Source organism: Ranitomeya variabilis, chromosome 1 (assembly GCF_051348905.1).
Source record: "Ranitomeya variabilis isolate aRanVar5 chromosome 1, aRanVar5.hap1, whole genome shotgun sequence".
Taxonomy (NCBI): Eukaryota; Metazoa; Chordata; class Amphibia; order Anura; family Dendrobatidae; genus Ranitomeya; species Ranitomeya variabilis.
Genome location: NC_135232.1, coordinates 1,079,335,926 through 1,079,353,509, shown reverse-complemented (window position 1 = coordinate 1,079,353,509; position 17,584 = coordinate 1,079,335,926). Strand labels below are relative to the sequence as shown.

At 43.3% G+C, this 17,584-nt stretch overlaps 1 protein-coding gene across 2 annotated transcripts in view; it reads left to right on the top strand.

Annotated features, from left to right (window-relative positions):
• The window catches only part of STIM2 (stromal interaction molecule 2), a 115,399-nt gene that overhangs the window by 74,965 nt on the left and 22,850 nt on the right, over positions 1-17,584 (top strand). For both annotated transcript variants that reach the window (XM_077279936.1, XM_077279937.1), the window contains exons 4-6: positions 10,150-10,261; positions 15,578-15,693; positions 15,775-15,952. In XM_077279936.1, the coding sequence (XP_077136051.1) occupies positions 10,150-10,261; positions 15,578-15,693; positions 15,775-15,952 (406 nt within the window). The remainder of the gene's footprint in view (positions 1-10,149; positions 10,262-15,577; positions 15,694-15,774; positions 15,953-17,584) is intronic.

Here is a 17,584-nt window from a genome sequence, read left to right as displayed (position 1 = left end):
CCTCAGCAAGCAGGAATCCAGGAGGCAAAGGAATGGTGTGCTTTTGAAGATCAATCATGAGAACAGCCCTTTAAGACTTGGGCGATGTATTGTGGGTGCACTACGGTCAAGATGTGCCCATGATTTGGCCAAAATTGATTGCACGTAGAAGCCATCTTTTGGTTGCAGTCCATATTAAATCCTTGTCAGTCAGCATGTCAGTGTGATTTTTGGTGTTATCGCAGGTGTGGCCGCAATGTTTGATTAGTTTCTTTTTGTATAAGAAGTCTCTGCTCTCCCCATGGTGTTCTTACAACATACAGTCTGATTCAGTAAGACTGGTGTAGGTCGTAATCTTGCTACGCAAATGTTCATGGAGTATGAGCGGTTCCAAATTCATTCAGTTCGGCGAGGCTTCTGAGCGACGTGCGTTTCCGGGACTGGAGTAGCATTTGTGCCTTACAAAACGCCAAAAGTTTTCATGAACTGGATTAGCGGGCATGGCCACTGTCCTAGCTCCTTCCCAATTCTGCCCATTTCAGCAGTGCTGATTGAAATGGCAAATGTTTCATTTTTTTATTTTTTTTTTGCCAACTTTGCGTTACGCAAAAATTTTGCGCCTTTTCAACTTTTTGTGGCATAAAAGCTTTTATAAATCCCTCCTGTAGTGTCTTGGAATATGAACAAATTCGCTGCGATGTAAAAACAACTTGCTTTGTCTGTTTTTAGTTTCTTCAAAGCTTTGACCTGAGCACTTTTGGCAGTGTCCACTTGACGCTCACTACTACTACATACAATCGAAAATACATAGAAGAAAAAAAAACTAGCACAGCAAAGCCGACTCAAAAGCCTGAATGATGTAAAAAGGAAAAACACTACCAACATTTTTCTGAAAATTTTTTTGCAGGAAAAATTCAGTGTCTAAAATACATTATGTCCACATACCCTAAGAAAAGGTCTCCAGCACCCCTAATTGTAGGTATGTGCATCTGCAGGGACTGGACCCCGCTGATTGCAGCTTGCGGGTACTGTGATTTGTAAGCTTTGCTGGATCTTGAAGCTTATTGTTATAAGCGGGAGAAGCCCATTAATGGTTTATTTTGCGTTTTACTCATGTTCCACGAGAGCTGAGGGTTTGTTTAGTTCCCCAGAAAATATTATTCCACAATGTCACCATAAAACGTGAGTGGATATCTCACTTCCTAACTCTCTGCTCCTCCTAGCGTAGGGTCAAATAAACAAGGGATTACACTTCTCTAGTAAAGAATCAGACTATGGAGTCCAAGATGAAAGGAAATCCACGCTGGCAAAACATACCCGCACTGAAGTACAGCATGTAAGTGTGATCCACAAAAATGTTCGGAATATTAATCTGGATAAATGGCGTACAATGAATGATTGTAGTCATTATCCAGTGACTAAATCTGGGCAAGCTGTGGCTTGTGTTCTTGTGGGATTAATTCCTCACCAAAAACAGGAAAGACAAGTGTTTTCAGACTAGAGCACTACAAAGGGCTTCTCTTTTCCAAATCTGCAGTCTGGAGAAACACTGACTTTCTCTAGCATCCAAGCTGCTACTGATGTGAGAGCGATGTGTGGGGAATATAAATGGTCCACAAAAAGGATCAGACTCACATTATAAATGAAGAAGCCACCCGGTCGCCTTTTATCTATCGCCGGTGCTTGCTTAGTCCCTAATGGATTCTACTTCCTGTCCTTGACATACTGTAAGGCTATGTGTGCACGTTGAGTATTTGCTTGCAGAAATTTCTACAAGGTTTCTGCATCTCTTGGCAGGAAAAACTTTTGTTTTTGCCTTTTTTTTTTTTGCATGCGTATTTCTACAGCAATTAAGGCTTTTTTGTGCTAAATGAAGATATTTTTTTAAAACCGTCTTGTGAGGTGGTTTCTTGGTTTAACACCACCTTTTTCATGCTGATGCAATGGCATCAGGGTAATGGGATTAGGGCTTGGTTGTCAGCAGCTGTCATTGACACCTAGCCCTAGGCTTAAGGTACCTTCACACTGATCAACTTTCCAACGAGAACGACAACGATCCGTGACGTTGCAGCGTCCTGGATAGCGATATCGTTGTGTTTGACACGCAGCAGCGATCTGGATCCCGCTGTGATATCGTTGGTCGAAGCTAGAAGGCCAGCACCTTATTTCGTCGTTAGGTCGGTGTGTATCGTTGTGTTTGACAGCAAAAGCAACGATGCCAGCACTGTTTTACAATGAGAGAAAAAATGGAAGCCAACGCCAATCTAAAATGTAAACACTTTATTGTTAAACAATTTTAATACAAATACAAAAGTTAAAAAATGAAGATACTAGTGCACAATATAACTGCCCAACTGGGTAATGCACCCCTGATTTATCCTAAATATCCCTATTAGTTAACGCCCACTTGGCTAAGCATCACATATATCCTGAGGGCTGTTATATATTATGTTTCCCCGATCTATAAATTGCTTCTATTCAAAGTGGCTTATCCAAGCCTACATATTAATAAGAAGGCCATGGGAAACGTTATAAATGACGCCAATAATATATATATATATATATACATAATTGCTAATAAACTAATACCACATAGAAAGGTGCTTAGTGCTGATAAATGGTCCGTCATGAGTCATATATGATTAATAGGGCAAAAAAATATACCTCAATATGGTTTTAAGTGCGACAGACACAAGCAAATCTATAAAGTCTTTTTTATATAAAGATTAATATACCGTATATACTCGAGTATAAGCCGAGATTTTCAGCCCAAATTTTTGGGCTGAAAGTGCCCCTCTCGGCTTATACTCGAGTCACGGTCGGCGGGTGAGGGGGAGAGGGCGCTGAGGCATACTTACCTGCTTCCGGGGCTCCTGGCGCTCCCCCTGCCCGTCCCACGGTCTTCGGTGCCGCAGCTCTTCCCCTGTTCAGCGGTCACATGGGACCGCTCATTAGAGAAATGAATATGGACTCCACCTCCCATAGGGACGGAGCCGCATAATTCATTTCTCTAATCAGCGGTGCCGGTGACCGCTGATAGAGGAAGAGGCTGCGGCACCCGGAGACCAGCTGTCCGGGGGAAGGAGCGGGACGCCGGGAGCAGGTAAGTATTACATATTTACCTTCCCTCGTTCCACACGCCGGGCGCCGCTCTGTCTTCACGTCCTCTTGTTCTGACTGTTCAGGTCAGAGGGCGCGATGACGCATATAGTGTGCGCGCCGCCCTCTGCCTGATCAGTCAGTGCAGAGAGACGCCGGGACGGGACGCTGAGGAGCTGCAAGCAAGAGAGGTGAGTATGTGTTTTTTTTTTTTTTTTATTGCAGCAGCAGCAGCAGCAATGGCACAGATTTATGTGGAGCATCTATGGGGCAACAGTGCAGAGCACTATATATAAGGCACAGCTTTATGTGGAGCATCTATGGGGCAACGGTGCAGAGCACTATATATAAGGCACAGCTTTATGTGGAGTATCTATGGGGCAACGGTGCAGAGCACTATATATAAGGCACAGTTTTATGTGGAGCATCTATGGGGCAACAGTGCAGAGCACTATATATAAGGCACAGCTTTATGTGGAGCATCTATGGGGCAACGGTGCAGAGCACTATATATAAGGCACAGCTTTATGTGGAGTATCTATGGGGCAACGGTGCAGAGCACTATATATAAGGCACAGTTTTATGTGGAGCATCTATGGGGCAACAGTGCAGAGCACTATATATAAGGCACAGCTTTATGTGGAGCATCTATGGGGCAACGGTGCAGAGCACTATATATAAGGCACAGCTTTATGTGGAGCATCTGGGGCAACGGTGCAGAGCACTATATATAAGGCACAGTTTTATGTGGAGCATCTATGGGGCAACAGTGCAGAGCACTATATATAAGGCACAGCTTTATGTGGAGCATCTATGGGGCAACGGTGCAGAGCACTATATATAAGGCACAGCTTTATGTGGAGTATCTATGGGGCAACGGTGCAGAGCACTATATATAAGGCACAGTTTTATGTGGAGCATCTATGGGGCAACAGTGCAGAGCACTATATATAAGGCACAGCTTTATGTGGAGCATCTATGGGGCAACGGTGCAGAGCACTATATATAAGGCACAGCTTTATGTGGAGCATCTATGGGGCAACGGTGCAGAGCACTATATATAAGGCACAGTTTTATGTGGAGCATCTATGGGGCAACAGTGCAGAGCACTGTATATAAGGCACAGCTTTATGTGGAGCATCTATGGGGCAACAGTGCAGAGCACTATATATAAGGCACAGCTTTATGTGGAGCATCTATGGGGCAACAGTGCAGAGCACTATATATAAGGCACAGCTTTATGTGGAGCATCTATGGGGCCATAATCAAAGGTCAAAGGTGCAGAGCATTATATATGGCACAGCTATCTATGGGGCCATAATCAAAGGTGCAGAGCATTATATATGGCACAGCTATCTATGGGGCCATAATCAAAGGTGCAGAGGTAATATATAGCACAGCTATCCATGGGGCCATAATCAAAGGTGCAGAGCATTGTATATGGCACAGCTTTCTATGGAGCATCTATGGGGCCATAATGAACGGTGCAGAGCATTATATGTGGCACAGCTTTATGTCGAGCATCTATGGGGCCATAATGAACGGTATGGAGCATCTATTTTTAATTTTGAAATTCACCGGTAGCTGCTGCATTTTCCACCCTAGGCTTATACTTGAGTCAATAAGTTTTCCCAGTTTTTTGTGGCAAAATTAGGGGGGTCGGCTTATACTCGGGTCGGCTTATACTCGAGTATATACGGTAATCCCAGTGTAACAGGCATAGGCGCAAATTGCAAGCACTCAGTAAGTTACAGCATGCATATATAGTGTGGCAGTATTAGCAGCAACCAAAAAATGGACAGAAGGAGATCAATCTAAATAAACATGAGGATAAAGGGGTATACAACCTAGTTTAGCAGCGTGTGTCCCCGACGCGTGTTTCGCGTTCGGCTTCTTCCTGGGGGGTTTACCCTTCTGTCCATTTTTTGGTTGCTGCTAATACTGCCACACTAATATGCATGCTCTAACTTACTGAGTGCATGCAATTTGCGCCTATGCCCGTTACACTGGGATTATATTAATATATATATATATATATATATATATATATATATATATATATATATATATATATATATATATATATATATTATATCACCGCTGTTACTGCCGGCACCGCTGACACATTCAGTGCAGGGAAGCCGCCGGCGGGGGACGTGACAGACATCAGAAGGTGAGTATGTAGTGTTTTTTTTTTTTTTTTACTTTTACAATGGTAACCAGGGTAAATATCGGGTTACTAAGTTCGGCCCTGCACTTAGTAACCCGATGTTTACCCTGGTTACCCGGGTGCTGCAGGGGGACTTCGGCATAGTTGAAGACAGTTTCAACGATGCCGAAGTCGTTCCCCTGATCGTTGGTCGCTGGAGAGAGCTGTCTGTGTGACAGCTCCCCAGCGACCTAAACAGCGACGCTGCAGCGATCGGCTCGTTGTCTATATCGCTGCAGCGTCGCTGAGTGTGACGGTACCCTTAGTAATGAAAAGGTGTCATCCCAACACCCTCATTACTAAGCCAATAAGTAAACACACACACACATTGTCACAAGCCTATGTAGAAGCCTTAGCAGAACGAACGTACATAGGCTTTAACCAAATAGCAACTCTTAATTTTAAAGAAAAAAAAATGAAAAAAAATTGTGTGGGCTCCCGCATAATTTTAATAACCAGCAGAGGGAAAGCTGACGGCTGATGCTAATATTCTGGGAAGGAGCCAATAGCCATAAAGGTTTCCAGAGCGTTAATATCAGCTCACAGCTGTTTGCTTAGGCTTTACTGGCTAGTTTACAAGGGAACCCCAGAAAAAAATTGACATGGGGTTCCACTATAAAATCTAACCAGCAAAGGCTAGGCAGAAAGCTGCGGGCTGATATGAATGGCCTAGGAAGAGACCATGGAAATTAGCCTCCTCGCAGACAAAAAATATCAGCTCTCAGCCATCCTAGAAAAGGCGCGTCTATGAGATGTGCAAAATCTGGCGCTTAGCCTCGCTCTTCCCACGGTGGCAAGTGGGGTTCATATTTGTGGCTGATGTCACCTTTGTATTGTCAAGTGACATCAAGCCCACAGGTTAGTAATAGAGAAGCATCTATAAGACACATCCATTAGTAACCCCATAGTGATATTGTATAAAAAAAAACACACGCCCAGAATAAAGTCCTTTATTTGAAATAATCACAGATTCCTTTAATGAATCTTAATTTAAACCATATTCACAGAACGCCTAATCCACCAAAGCCACCGTCTCCTGCAGCAAGAACAGCTCAGTAATACACTGCGGGATCAATTACCTCCTTTCAGTGTTTCGCCAGTGGCCGGGTAGAGTGGTCACATCTCCCGATTGTGAGATCGCCAAGGGACACTTGGGATTACGTGGACTACGGCGGACAGGTGAGTATATGGTGGCTTAATATTTTTGATTACGGTATTTGTAGTTGACATGGGTATCGGGGATTTGGTGTTAAGGTGAGTATATTTTAGTTTATTATTTTCCTTTTTTTTTTTTTTCTAGGAGACGACGGTGTCCGGGATTTGGTGTTAGGTGAGTATAATGTTTTTTTTTTATTTGAATATGTATGTAATTATTTTATTTATTTTTTATTTTTAACTGTGAGCACAGGTGCCGGCTGGTAAGACTACGTCTGCCATCAGCGGCTCTTGCCATCACTGCTATCAGTGACAGCAGACGTAGCCCGATGGGAGCAGTAGTCTCGTCAGACCATGTCTGCTGACCTGTGGTAAGATTTTAACCGCAGGGCACAGTCACAGCTGCGGGGTCACCCTGACATCTGACAGCATGACCCCGCAGAGCTCTGACAGACGGTCTTACTGGCGGTAGCGTTACTGCCAATAAGAACCTCCGTGCTGGTGTTTCCCGTGCTGTCACACAGATGACAGCGTGGGAAACACCATAGGAAGCCAGTAAAAATGCAAACAAAAACTCGGCAAATCCGAGTTTTTAAGTCAATGGGTGAAAAACGCTGCAGAGACAGGCAAAGAATTGACATGCTGCAGAAAAAACGCACTGCAAATACTCAAAGGAAATTTACCGATCATGTATGTGCACAACACTTCAGGATTGTCATTGAATTAGCCTAGATTCCATAGCGTTTTTGACCCGTGGAAAAAACACCATGAAAATGCATAAAAAATGCACTGTGTGTGCACAGCCTAAACTGCCAGAAATGCCCACTTCGCTAATCACTGCCTGAGGTTGGTCATCACTGGTGGCACTGGTTGAGTGGGACCAGAAAGCAGAGCAGCTAGGAATGTGCAGAGCTGAAATGGTTCTTGTGGAGGAAAGATGAGGGTAAGGGCTGGTGCACATGACCGATTTTGTCAGCCAAGTGCTATTCGAGTTTTTAATAGATAGAACTCGTACCAAGGATATTCTATTGGGCTGTCCACATGTTTGTTTTTTTTGTTTGTTTTTTTTCCTTGGACTAAGTAGTCCGTGGAAAAAAAAAAATCGGAGACATCTCCAATTTTGATCTGACATTCGGATCAGAATCGGCAATGCAAGTCTGGGTCCATGAAAAAAATTGGAATCGGAGTGCAGTCAGAGACAAACTGTTATCAAACTATGGGCAAACTCATCGGGCAATATTTCTTGGGTTTGGAGAAAACTGTCGTGTATGAGTGTCTTATATTGCTTTTAAAGGGAACATGTCACTAGATTTGGGCTGCCCATATCAGTCGGTATTAATTAGAGCCTGGCTGATCGATTGCAGCCAGGTATAGCATTCTCTAGTCCGATGCGACCCCTGACTTGCTTCTTCCCCTCTCAATAGGCCATTGACAGGTCTCTCTCAATGTACACCCTTGGAAGAGACAATCAGCTGGAGTCTGGGCTGGAAGATGTCAGCTGGGACCACACCACAATAGTGAAGTCTCTCCCTATAGTCCCCGTCCGGCTTTTCAGTTCTTATAATCTGTTTGTCATGTAACTGAGCTCTGATTCATATTGCCCGAGGTAGGGGCAGCATTAATCTAGTGACAGGTTCAATAATTTATATTTTCTTGACCACCCCTTTTTTTTTAGGTTTGTGACCATAGTTTAATTGTATAGAGGTACAGTACTGTATCCAAGTTTGTATTTCTGCTTAGATTTGGTAGGTGTCTTTATCTCTACTGGTTTGTACGTCACGGCCAAGAACCACCCTAATGTGTTCACTGGTGCCATGACTTGCCCCAATGGCCTTTATCTCTACTGGTTTGTTTGCCTGGCCAAGAACCACCTTAATGTGTTTACTGGTGCCACAACTCGTCCCAATGGCTTTATCTCTACTGGTTTGTAGGTCACGGCCAAGAACCACCTTAATGTGTTCACTGGTGCCATGACTCACCCCAATAGCCTTTATCTCTACTGGTTTGTATGTCATGGCCAAGAACCAGCCTAATATGTTCTCGGGTGTCATGGCTCGCCTCAATAACAGATGTCGGGTGTTTTGGACTTCATCTTCTGGTTTCCTCTTTAATTGTCTTTATGACCTATCCTAAAATTGTGGTCTCCCTTCTTTGACCTAATGGAATGTTCGCTCATAGATATAATCGTCTTCAATTTTGGAATCCATGGATATTTTTAAAACTGTTTGGAAAAGGGAAAAGGTTAAAAAATCCTAATCCACGTGCAGTACGGCTCCAGCTCTAATCTCCCATGTAGACCATTTAATTGAATAAGAGGAGAAACTCTTCTACCTTATATGGTCCCCATGCCAGGGCTCCAGCCTCACTTTATACTTCTCACATTCCTGATGGACGAGGTGATATGGATTTTTAACTCCTAGAGGATCAGGAGTAAATGTTGACTTTTTAGATTGTACCTTTTTAAATAGAAATTGTCAGATGCTATACATCCCATAAACCTCCAAAACTTTTATAAACTTCACATTGTAAAAAAAACAAACAAACAAAAGTAAATAAAATGAATTGTATACAAGGTATCTGTGAAAAGTTTGGACATCCCTGTTCATTTTCACTGTTTTCTTTTGTTCTTATTGGAATGTGCACGTTATAGATTCAGACTAAAGGCGGCAAAACCACAGAGGAACATAAATAGGAACAAGGAGTAAAGAAACACTTGTGAAACAAACTGGAATATGCGCTAAGCCGTAGATTCTTGAAAGTCCCCCCCACCCCCCCTATTTTTCTAAAATGTAATGAATTTGGGTGTTTATATGTATACTGTATGTTTGCGTATATGCAAATGCAATGAACTTTTTTGCAACCCCATTGCAAATTAGGTATATAAGCAGAATTTACAAACTTAGGGCCAGATTCCTCGAACGCCTTCAGTAGCTGGTGTCCGGCCATGCATCATGTCTACAGCAGGCCATAACAGCCAAGGCAGCTCTACGAAGGACTGATTGCGCTTCTCGGGAAGGAGTTGAATAATTCTGAAACTGAAATGGAGTTTGGAGAAACCACCTGTTATATTAGTTGTGCCGAGTTATTTAAATTGTTAGGGTTTTCTTACAAATCGCAGAAAGTTTACGAATACACCTAAAAAATATATCTATGTTGTATGCGCAAATGACCTGCTACTAATCCTAGTCATCTGGGCCGTGACATTTTGGGGAATTATTGTGCTGTCCGAGCCAAGGACATGGTTGGATTTGGTTTGTGAAGAGGACTTGGCCCCAAGAAAAAAAATCTTACCAGTAATGATCACTTACGATTTATCACAGTAGATCTCTAAAACCATGGAAGAGCTAAAGACGACCGTTCATTTTTGTGTGAGCGTAAGCGTGCAGATGAATTTCACGGTAAAATGAACACGGGAGCTGACAGTAGTATTCTACCCCTTGTAGTGAAATATGAGAATATGTAAAGTCTCCCAGGCGTGCAGAAGTCTGAACTCTAAATGTAACCTTTGTCAGCCTTAACTTTTCTGTGTGTTGATTTAACTTGTGGGTGGTGGGATCTACACCCCTGTCACTAAGCAAATATCTGTATTGTGCCATTTGGAAAAGGGAGTAGGAGGACACAAATGTATGTGTGTAACTAATGAAAAAGTTCAATAAAAGTACCGTAGATGGATTAGTTATAACATTGACTCTATTTTTTTCACGCAGTTCACAACTGGACAGAAGAAGAGACTCTGCAGTGGTTATTTGAGTTTGTGGAGCTCCCGCAGTATGAGAAGACCTTCCGGGAAAACTCAGTCAAAGGAACAACTCTACCAAGGTAGGAGTCATCATAATCGTCGTAGGAGACAACAAGTGGTTAGGTGAGCCGAGTGTCAGGCCATGTGCACACGTTGAGTATTTTTCACGTTTTTTTTCGCGTTTTTTCGCTATAAAAACGCAAAAAAAAACGCAAAAAAACCCGCTTACATATGCCTCCCATTATTTTCAATGTATTCCGCATATCTTGTGCAAATGTTGCATTTTTTTCCGCGAAAAAATCACATCGCGGAAAAAAAAGCAACATGTTCATTAAATTTACGGAATTGCGGGAATTCCGCACAACTAGGAATGCATTGATTTGCTTACTTTCCGCATGTGGCTATGCTGCCGCTTCGGTTCCTATAGCTGGTGTGTGTGAAGGACCTGCGATGACGTCACGGTCATCGAAGGTCCTGCACACACACACCATCTATAGGAACGGACGCCGCTGAGGAGATCGGCTGTCTGCAGAAGGTGAGTATAACCATTTTTTTTTATTATTTTTAACATTCTATCTTTTACTATTGATGCTGCATAGGCTGCATCTATAGTAAAAAGTTGGTCACACTTGTCAAACACTGTTTGACAAGTGTGACCAACCTGTCAATCAGTTTTCCAAGCGATGCTACAGATCGCTTGGAAAACTTTAGCATTCTGCAAGCTAATTACGCTTGCAAAATGCTAAAAAAAAAAAAACGTGAAAAAAACGGGAAAAAACGCAAAAAAAACCATGCGGATTTCTTGCAGAAAATGTCCGTTTTTCTTCAGGAAATTTCTGCAAGAAATCCTGACGTGTGCACATACCCTCAATGTACAGTGGGGCAAAAAAGTATTTAGTAAGTCAGCAATAGTGCAAGTTCCACCACTTAAAAAGATGAGAGGCGTCTGTAATTTACATCATAGGTAGACCTCAACTATGGGAGACAAACTGAGACAAAAAAATCCAGAAAATCACATTGTCTGTTTTTTTATCATTTTATTTGCATATTATGGTGGAAAATAAGTATTTGGTCAGAAACAAAATTTCATCTCAATACTTTGTAATATATCCTTTGTTGGCAATGACAGAGGTCAAACGTTTTCTGTAAGTCTTCACAAGGTTGCCACACACTGTTGTTGGTATGTTGGCCCATTCCTCCATGCAGATCTCCTCTAGAGCAGTGATGTTTTTGGCTTTTCGCTTGGCAACACGTACTTTCAACTCCCTCCAAAGGTTTTCTATAGGGTTGAGATCTGGAGACTGGCTAGGCCACTCCAGGACCTTGAAATGCTTCTTACGAAGCCACTCCTTCGTTGCCCTGGCGGTGTGCTTTGGATCATTGTCATGTTGAAAGACCCAGCCACGTTTCATCTTCAATGCCCTTGCTGATGGAAGGAGGTTTGCACTCAAAATCTCACGATACATGGCCCCATTCATTCTTTCATGTACCCGGATCAGTCGTCCTGGCCCCTTTGCAGAGAAACCGCCCCAAAGCATGATGTTTCCACCACCATGCTTTACAGTAGGTATGGTGTTTGATGGATGCAACTCAGTATTCTTTTTCCTCCAAACACGACAAGTTGTGTTTCTACCAAACAGTTCCAGTTTGGTTTCATCAGACCATAGGACATTCTCCCAAAACTCCTCTGGATCATCCAAATGCTCTCTAGCAAACTTCAGACGGGCCCGGACATGTACTGGCTTAAGCAGTGGGACACGTCTGGCACTGCAGGATCTGAGTCCATGGTGGCGTAGTGTGTTACTTAAGGTAGGCCTTGTTACATTGGTCCCAGCTCTCTGCAGTTCATTCACTAGGTCCCCCTGCGTGGTTCTGGGATTTTTGCTCACCGTTCTTGTGATCATTCTGACCCCACGGGGTGGGATTTTGCGTGGAGCCCCAGATCGAGGGAGATTATCAGTGGTCTTGAATGTCTTCCATTTTCTAATTATTGCTCCCACTGTTGATTTCTTCACTCCAAGCTGGTTGGCTATTGCAGATTCAGTCTTCCCAGCCTGGTGCAGGGCTACAATTTTGTTTCTGGTGTCCTTTGACAGCTCTTTGGTCTTCACCATAGTGGAGTTTGGAGTCAGACTTTTTGAGGGTGTGCACAGGTGTCTTTTTATACTGATAACAAGTTTAAACAGGTGCCATTACTACAGGTAATGAGGGGAGGAAAGAGGAGACTCTTAAAGAAGAAGTTACAGGTCTGTGAGAACCAGAAATCTTGATTGTTTGTTTCTGACCAAATACTTATTTTCCACCATAATATGCAAATAAAATGATAAAAAAACAGACAATGTGATTTTCTGGATTTTTTTTGTCTCAGTTTGTCTCCCATAGTTGAGGTCTACATATGATGTAAATTACAGACGCCTCTCATCTTTTTAAGTGGTGGAACTTGCACTATTGCTGACTGACTAAATACTTTTTTGCCCCACTGTATGCGTTTGGGGGCAGCACTTCCAGTGTTTGTTACCATGTTAGACTTGGCTACTCCAGGGCTGTGAGTTGTGCATGCTGATTTTGGTGACCCTAAAGCAATGCTCCCCAACTCCGGTCCTCAAGAGCCACAACCGGTCATGTTTTCCGGATTTCTTTAGTATGGCTCATGTGATAATTGCATCACCTGCACAGGCAACAATTCCACCATCTGGGCCAATTATAAGGGAATCCTGAAAACATGACCTGCTGGTGGCTTTTGGGGACCGGAGTTGGGGAACACTGTCCTAAAATATGCCACCACCAGATCTCGATGAGGCCATGAGGTCCTGTCCTTCGTCTTCGTTGTGACGCTAATTATTATGTTTTTGTTTTGTGTGTGAATATACATACATTTCTGTTCAGTACCAAGGTAAAATGGTGTTTGGGTATATTAAAGGCCTTTTATAAGTACCAGTTACTTATTGATTTCTTGATATTTTTATATTCTTCTAACTTGGTGCATATCAATAATTTACAGAAGACTTGATCTGTGTTCTCACCATAAATACAAAATACCAATGATTCGATCTGCTGTCCCTTTATCTGAAATTTAACTTTTCCAAAATTAAGCTTTGTGTTACTTCCCCTTACTACCCTACGTTCACTTGATATTTCCTTCTACGTGTGTTATTAGCATCTACCACAGCTTCCAGAGAGCCACTCTCACTCTTTTGGGATTATATTTGACTCAGATTTTTTTTCTTCACTCCCTGTACCCCATCAATCACACATGTCATCTGCACCTCAAAAGCATTCGCCTCCAGAATTCAACCTTTTTTTTATTTCTTTACCGTAATTTTTTTTTTTTTTTTTTAAGCTGTATAACCATTTATCATCACTTTGAATCTGTGATTCATTCATTCTTGTCTGGACTGCTGCAAATTGCTACAAGTCCGTCTCCCATTTACTAAAATCACTACTCACCAGTGCATCACGAATGCAGCAGCTAAGCTCAGATTTCTGTCCAGCTGCAACACCGATGCCTGCACCCTGTTCCAGTCATTTCTCTGGTTGCCCATTCGCTACAAAATACAGCATAAACTTCTCATACTCAACCTCAAAGTTTTCCATAGTTCTGAGCTACTCTTGCGTCTCCTCCTTCATTTCTATCAACCTACCTGTAAGTTCTGTGCGTTTAATGATCTAAGACTGACATCCTTTATAATTCAACTCTCCGATTCCTGTCTCCAAGGCTTTTCTTGTGCTGCACCTGTTCTCTGGAATGCACTACCACATACAATACAGTTGAGGCCTATGGCATCAACTCACTAATGGTTCTCTTTTTTTTTTCCAGGGAATTTTTATCCTTTCTGTCATCTGTTCCCACTTTCTTCACTGTGCCTGCAGATAGTGCTCCATGGCAATTACTGACTTTTGCGAGTGTCGCTGTAAAATCGTTGGTTACTACACCTTTTTTTTTTTATATTTAACATCTATTGGAAAAGTCTTGAGATATTTGCAAAAATTGAGATTTAACATTAGTGATGATCGAACATGCTTGGATAAGGTATTATCAGAGCATGGTCAGGTGCTAACTGAGTGTCTTCGGTGTGCTTGGATAATATGTTGGAGTCCCCACGGCTGCATGTCTTGCGGCTTTTTGGCAGCTGTAAAACATGCAAGAATTGCCTAACAGCCGCGATACATGCAGCTGCGGGGACTCAAAACATATTCGAGCACGCCGGAGACACTCGCATGCCCGGATAACATGTTATCCCAGCACGTTCGCTCATCACTAGCTAATATGTTATCGTCTGTTTCTTAGCCTTTACTAGTTAGGGATGGTGGTAAATGTCATGCAGTGCAACCAAGTAACATAATTACTGGACTGAAGGGCCCACACATCCTGGTCTAAAGTACATGGACACCTCTATATTTCGTGAATGATGTGGAGTTGATCCGCCTGACCCTCTGCCTTTCCGAAATTGAAGTTGACTTTACGGTGAAGCACATTATGGTGAAAGCAATTATCTATAACTGCATGACATTCTGTTCCATTCGCTGGGACTAATAGGCTTCATCCCAAACCTTAGAAAGTGACCTCAAACCATTTTCTCCCTCATCCACCAAATGTGGACTTGACCCCCTGCCACATTTAGGAGGAGGGAGTGTTCTCTTCAGATTCACCAATCTTGTCCTCCTTAATGTAGCTGTCTGGCTGGTGGCAAACAAAACGTTCAAGGTGACCAACTGGCCGTGAAGGTGACTGTCCTTCACGAAGAGGAGACTGTGAGCCCTCAGGGCCATCATGCTCTGTGTAGTCACTTGGGAGGTAAACACATTGGTTGGACCATGGTTGAGTGGCCTCATTGTTCCCTGATGCCATGAACATGCGCTTGCATTGTGGACTAATATTCTGGGACATTTTCTGAAAGGCTTTCTATTATAAAGAGGTTGTCTGGGGATTTTCCATTGATGACCTCTGTAGTTCCTCGATGCTGGAAGTGGCTAGAATGTTGTTCAAAACGAGAAGGTGCGATCATCTGGTTGACCACTCTGCGGGAGCACTAGGCTTCTTTGCTTTGTTTGAAAACAGTCATTTTGTGCTCTATTTGAGCATATCTTGAGTCATCTCCTGTCCAGCAGTGTCGTCACAACAGGACTACCCACCCCTTCACCCGGATGTACAGTACAACTTCTCCATGTGCTCGCCCCCTCTACTGACCAGGTGGGTGCTGCTTTACGTAGCCTTGCGTCACGTCTGCAGGGAGAGATGGAGCTGGCATTTTCGCTCAGTACCACAATTGCAGTGTATGTTGCTTTTTATTTCCATCCCGTGTAATAGTGGTGTGCTGGGCAGGATTACTACAACTTAGCTTGTTCTTCTGATAAATTCTAATGTAAATGAAAAGTTAACTCTGTTTTGCCAACAGAATAGCTGTGAACGAGCCGCTGTTTATGATCTCGCAGCTGAAGGTCATCGATCGAAGCCACAGACAGAAGCTTCACCTGAAAGCGTTGGATGTGGTCCTGTTCGGACCGTTAACACGTGAGTGTTGAGGCTCCGCTGCTAACGACTGGGCAGTGAGCGTTTTATCGTCGTGGCTTATGGAGATCCTCGTTTTTTCAGGCCCCCCTCATAACTGGGTGAAGGATTTTGTCCTGACCATTTCGATAGTGATTGGCGTTGGCGGCTGCTGGTTTGCCTATACGCAGAACAAAACCTCCAAGGAGCATATAGCACAGATGATGAAAGATTTGGAAGGGCTGCAGAAAGCGGAGCTGAGCCTGCTCGAGCTACAGGAAAGGTAAGGGCAGATGTCCTCAGGCAAATGTCCTGCGCGCGCCGGAGCAGGCTGCCATTTTATGTGTAAAACCGGCAGGATTTTTTCTCTTTGCACTTTGTCGTTGACTAGCATTGATCAGTGTGCCATCTGTAGCACACATGAATGGCACATGAAGTGAAATTGGGCTAAAAGAAACAAATCCATCCTATTGCAAATCATCAGTCCATCATCTGCCGCTCTACATTCACATGCAAATTCAGCACATGTGCTGCGGACGGTGGTGTGTATAGTGTCCTGCACTATCTGGCATAAAGCGAGGAGAGGCCACTGCACGAGGGGCAGGATAGTCTGACACCCAGCCAGTATTATACAGTACTTGCCAAGGCTCCGCTGCTTTCCACTTCACATGTCTCCCCTGTATACAGCAGCCTCTCTCCACGCCTGATTTTGGATGAAGCAGGAGCGTATACCTGCCCCATCCCCTTTAACTTTTTCATGATAATGTTCATTGTGACCATGTGATTGCACATATGTTTCCATTTTCTTTGGTAAGTTTGAATGTTTTTTGCGTCTACCTTGGTACTGGACTGTTTGTTTTTTAGGGTAGCTAATTCTTCTTGTTGCCATTAGTATTGATAGATGGAAAACATTACTCAGATTATATAATATGATATCGCATATAAATGGACCCCCTGATGAAGCATTGGCGAAACACACGTCGGATATTTTGGCGAGCTTATTATTCATGATGGTATTTAACCCTTATTATATTTATTTTTTGTGAGAAGAACTTACACTCACCGGCCACTTTATTAGGTACACCATGCTAGTAACGGGTTGGACCCCTTTTGCCTTCAGAACTGCCTCAATTCTTCGTGGCATAGATTCAACAAGGTGCTGGAAGCATTCCTCAGAGATTTTGGTCCATATTGACATGATGGCATCACACAGTTGCCGCAGATTTGTCGGCTGCACATCCCAAAGATGCTCCATACAAGGCAGGATGGATCCATGCTTTCATGTTGTTTACGCCAAATTCTGACCCTACCATCCGAATGTCGCAGCAGAAATCGAGACTCATCAGACCAAGCAACGTTTTTCCAATCTTCTACTGTCCAATTTCGATGAGCTTGTGCAAATTGTAGCCTCAGTTTCCTGTTCTTAGCTGAAAGGAGTGGTACCCGGTGTGGTCTTCTGCTGCTGTAGCCCATCTGCCTCAAAGTTCGACGCACTGTGCGTTCAGAGATGCTCTTAGGCCTACCTTGGTTGTAACGGGTGGCGATTTGAGTCACTGTTGCCTTTCTATCAGCTCGAACCAGTCTGCCCATTCTCCTCTGACCTCTGGCATCAACAAGGCATTTCCGCCCACAGAACTGCCGCTCACTGGATTTTTTTTCTTTTTCGGGCCATTCTCTGTAAACCCTAGAGATGGTTGTGCATGAAAATCCCAGTAGATCAGCAGTTTCTGAAATACTCAGACCAGCCCTTCTGGCACCAACAACCATGCCACGTTCAAAGGCACTCAAATCACCTTTCTTCCCCATACTGATGCTCGGTTTGAACTGCAGGAGATTGTCTTGACCATGTCTACATGCCTAAATGCACTGAGTTGCCGCCATGTGATTGGCTGATTAGAAATTAAGTGTTAACAAG